Genomic DNA, 3,781 nt, shown 5'->3' on the forward strand with positions numbered 1-3,781 from the left:
AGAGTACAATTTTAACTTCTGAAAAAACTAATACTCCCTCCGTTCCAAATTACTCGTCGTGGTTTTTTGAACTAAAACCACGACGAGTAATTTGGAACGGAGGGAGTACAACTAACAAAAATGAGCGATGAGAGTATAAAATGATTTAGAGTAGAAAAATCAAAATACTACAACCCTCACAAAATAATAAAAATACTACAAAAATCATGAAAAGTATTTCCATAATCGAAAATCTATAATTTTCTGCTAACACAAGTCTACCTAAAGTCTTGGGTATGGATCTGCAAAGAGAGGGAGATAGACTATATATTGTTCATCGCTAACAATATAACGACAATTCAAGCAATCAGGTAGATTCATTCACCAATAATGGACACGTACAAATCAATCACCGACGAGGCCCTTCACTGAACTGACACAAAAGAATCAGAATATAGTACTACAAAACATATTATCAAGCGAATGAATTAAAACTGCACTTTTACGTGGTCCTTTATTATTAGCAGCACGTATGCACGTACAGCTGACCCAACCAACATGCATGCATGCATGCATGCTGGTTACTTTGGCAGGAATTTGGACCTGATGGCCTCCACCAGGCCGCCGTCGACCTGGAGCGCCCTGGCCAGCACGTCGGTGGGCACCGGCGGTGAGGCTGCGAACAACGCTAGGCCGAGGGACTGCGTGCCGGGAAGCTGACTGTTGAAGGCCGAGATTGCGGCGGCCGGCGCGCCGCCGTTGTTCTTCTGGTAGTGGACGAGGCCGCGGGGGAAGACGAAAAGCTCACCCTTGCAGACGGTGCGGGCGAAGAGTTTGCCGGCGGTGGTGACGAAGCCGACGTCGAGGGAGCCCTCTAGCACGTAGATGATCTCGGTGGCACGTGGGTGGGTGTGCGGCGGGTTCACTCCCCACGGAGCGTAGTCCACGCGGGACATGGAGACGCCCAGCGTGTTGAGCCCCGGGAGCTTCTCCACGTTCGCCGCCGTCACCGCGGAGCCGACCGGGTTGCAGGTGTTGCCCGGGAATGCCAGCGCGGCCGAGAAGAACTCGCCCGCCGTCACGTTCTCCGGCCTCTTGCACGGGAACCCGTTCAACCGCAATGCTGCAAGCATACATTTACGCATTACCTCTTTGTTGGCATGATCTATACTTGTGCGAACGAGGGAATGGATGGAAGAGATAGCACAACTTACGGCCTTTGAGGGATTTGTAGTCGGCGACGCAGAAGTCCTGGAGCGTGTCGGGGTCGCCGGCAAGCAATGGCGTGGCAAGGGCCAGGAGGGTGGCGCAGGAGGCGAGGAGGACGGCGGGGAGCTGCTTGGGCCCCATGGTCAAGACTCAAGTGGCTGCTTAATTGACAAGTGGCTGGTTGGTGTGGTGCTAGCTATAGTTCGTTTCCCGTGTGGTGAAGTAGCTGAGGATGACTGGATGAGAAGGCAAAGCATGCAGCGCACGTATTTATAGCGCAGTGTAGCGTAAGGCGAACGTGATCGATCGGTAGTTTATCCGTAGACATGTGACAAAGTTATTTCTCAACCACCATACCATCTATACTTGTGCGGTTTTATGAGGACGATGCATCCATGCATGCTCTAACACTTTAGCTTGAAGATATGGTTGGATAGCGATGTCAAATTGTCAACCACCATACCATTTGTGTCATGCTATCCAACAGTTAGGGTCTGAGCTGGAGGAGGAGAGGGGTCTGAGCTGGAGGAGGAAAGATCAAAGCTGGTAGTACTGTATATAGTTAGGGTCTCGCAAGATGACGGTCGCCTTAAAAATATTTTGGGTAGATTGTTTTAGTCCTTTGGATGTGAGATGGATGGCCGGATTAGCTTCTTCAACCTCCAGCCCAACCTCTTGTTCATCTTCTTCCTCTCGACCGCCCCACGTACCACTGACCTAACCGCCGTCCTCCCCCGCCCGAGGCCAGCGGTGCTCCCGCCATCGCCTCGCCGCACAGCCCTCCCCTCAACCTTCCCCCACCGCTGGTCTTTCCGTTGTCCCTGTCCATCCGTCTAAACCTGGCGACCACCCAAAATCCCCGGCGAACCTGCACCCGCCACCCTAACTATAGATGGTGGGGTGGCTTTTTCGATGAACCTGCACCCACCACCCTAACGATAGATACTGGGGTTGCTTCTTCCCCGGCGTCAGCGGCCTTGGTGTCTCCCACTTCCTCTTCCTCTCCCTCGGCGCTTCCTTCTTCCTTGTCAAAACAAAATCGACCGACCCAAAGACAAAGTTCAGGTAACTGATCTTTACCTATTGTGATTTTTTTTGATATAGTAGTTACAAAATTGTGATGCGTTCATTTTGCACGTGTAAGGAGAAAAATAATTGGGGCGCGAGATCTGGAAACTAGCTGGTTAAAGTAGACGCAGGCATTGAGTAATGAAACAACGCGTGCTCCAGCAAATGATCAAGGGGGGTGGGGGAATGCGTCACCCTCTCATCGATGATGCCCCTCCGCTCGTCCTCCAGTACGCGGATCATACTATCATCATCATCCGGGCGGAGCTGGACGCCGTGCGGCGCCTCAAAGGCATCTTGGATGACTTCGCGGCCGCGACGGGACTCGTCATCAACTTTCACAAGAGCACCGTCGCGCCCATCCACGTCCTGGAGAGCGATCTTCATGAGATGGTGCAAGTCTTGGGGTTCCCCATGGGGAGTTTCCCCCAAATCTACCTCGGCCTCCCGCTCTCCAACTGCAAGCTCATCATGGATGACTTCCTCCCGCTCATCATCGCCAAGGCTGAGCGCTACCTCTCTGGCCGGTGTGCTCAGCTGCTGTCCTTTGGGGGGCGTCTAGTGCTGCTCAATGTTGTACTGGACGCGCTCCCCACATACGCCATGGCGGCTATGGAGGTCCCCCCCCCTTCGTCCTCCGGGCAATCAACGCCCTGCGGCGCTCCTTCCTGTGGTCTGGAGCGGACAAGGCTTCGGGAGCGCAGTGCCTTGTCGCTTGGGACCGTGTCGTCCGTGCCAAGGATGAGGGTGGCTTGGGGGTGCGCGCGATGCCGGTCCAGAACCGGTGTCTCCTGTTGAAGCTCCTCCACCGTCTTCACTCCCGTGGGCGTGCTGGGTCTGGAGTGAGCTGGGCCACTCACTGCTCACCCCGGCCTCGGCCACCTCGCTCTCCAGGATCCACTGGGCCTCCCTAGTGAAACTCGTGCCTCTGTACAGAGCGATCACGACGGTCTTCGTCGGGGATGGCCGCACAATGGCCTTCTGGCTCGATTCCTGGCTGCTCGGCAGGGCGCTTTCTGTCCAGATGAGCTCTCTTTTCTCCCATGTCACCCTTCCGGACGTCTCGGTGGCTCATGTGATCCAACTCGGCCTGGACAGGGGGCTTGTTCCGCGCCTGTACCACGCCGGTGCCCGCGAGCGAGGAGTCCTTCTCCCCATCATCCAGGCGCTGGTTCTGAGGACGGCTCCCGATGAGCGGACCCTGCGCCGTGGCTGCGCCAAAGGTGCCTCGCTCTCATTTGCTGGGGTCTACCAGCTCTGCCACTTCGATGGTGTAAGAGCGTCATTCGTCGACTTCGCCTGGGCCAACTACGCCCCCAACTGGGTCCGTTTCTTTGCTTGGCTGCTGGTTCAGGCTCGGGTCCACACGAGGGATGTCCTCCTGCGGGAGCACATCCTAGAGCCGGCTGGAGCGGGCTGCCCCATCTACCCGTCCCTGCTGGAGTCTGTGGATCATCTCGTCTTCGCCTGCCCGTTTGCTCAGCAGTTTTGGGCCTCGGTGGGGGTCACGCCCGCAGTCTCCTCC

The 3,781-nt window shown here is 55.5% G+C and overlaps 1 protein-coding gene across 1 annotated transcript; it reads right to left on the minus strand.

Moving 5' to 3' along the window:
• Positions 1-216: 216 nt before the first annotated feature.
• Positions 217-1,413, minus strand: LOC119271032 (germin-like protein 1-3). The gene is made up of 2 exons (XM_037553000.1): positions 1,194-1,413; positions 217-1,102 (listed from the first exon to the last, which is right to left on the minus strand). The coding sequence occupies exons 1-2, from the start codon at positions 1,327-1,329 to the stop codon at positions 561-563; spliced, it is 678 nt and encodes a 225-aa protein (XP_037408897.1). The 5' UTR covers positions 1,330-1,413; the 3' UTR covers positions 217-560.
• Between the last annotated feature and the right edge of the window lie 2,368 nt (positions 1,414-3,781).

The sequence above is a fragment of the Triticum dicoccoides genome, chromosome 3A, assembly GCF_002162155.2.
Source record: "Triticum dicoccoides isolate Atlit2015 ecotype Zavitan chromosome 3A, WEW_v2.0, whole genome shotgun sequence".
Classification (NCBI taxonomy): domain Eukaryota; kingdom Viridiplantae; phylum Streptophyta; class Magnoliopsida; order Poales; family Poaceae; genus Triticum; species Triticum dicoccoides.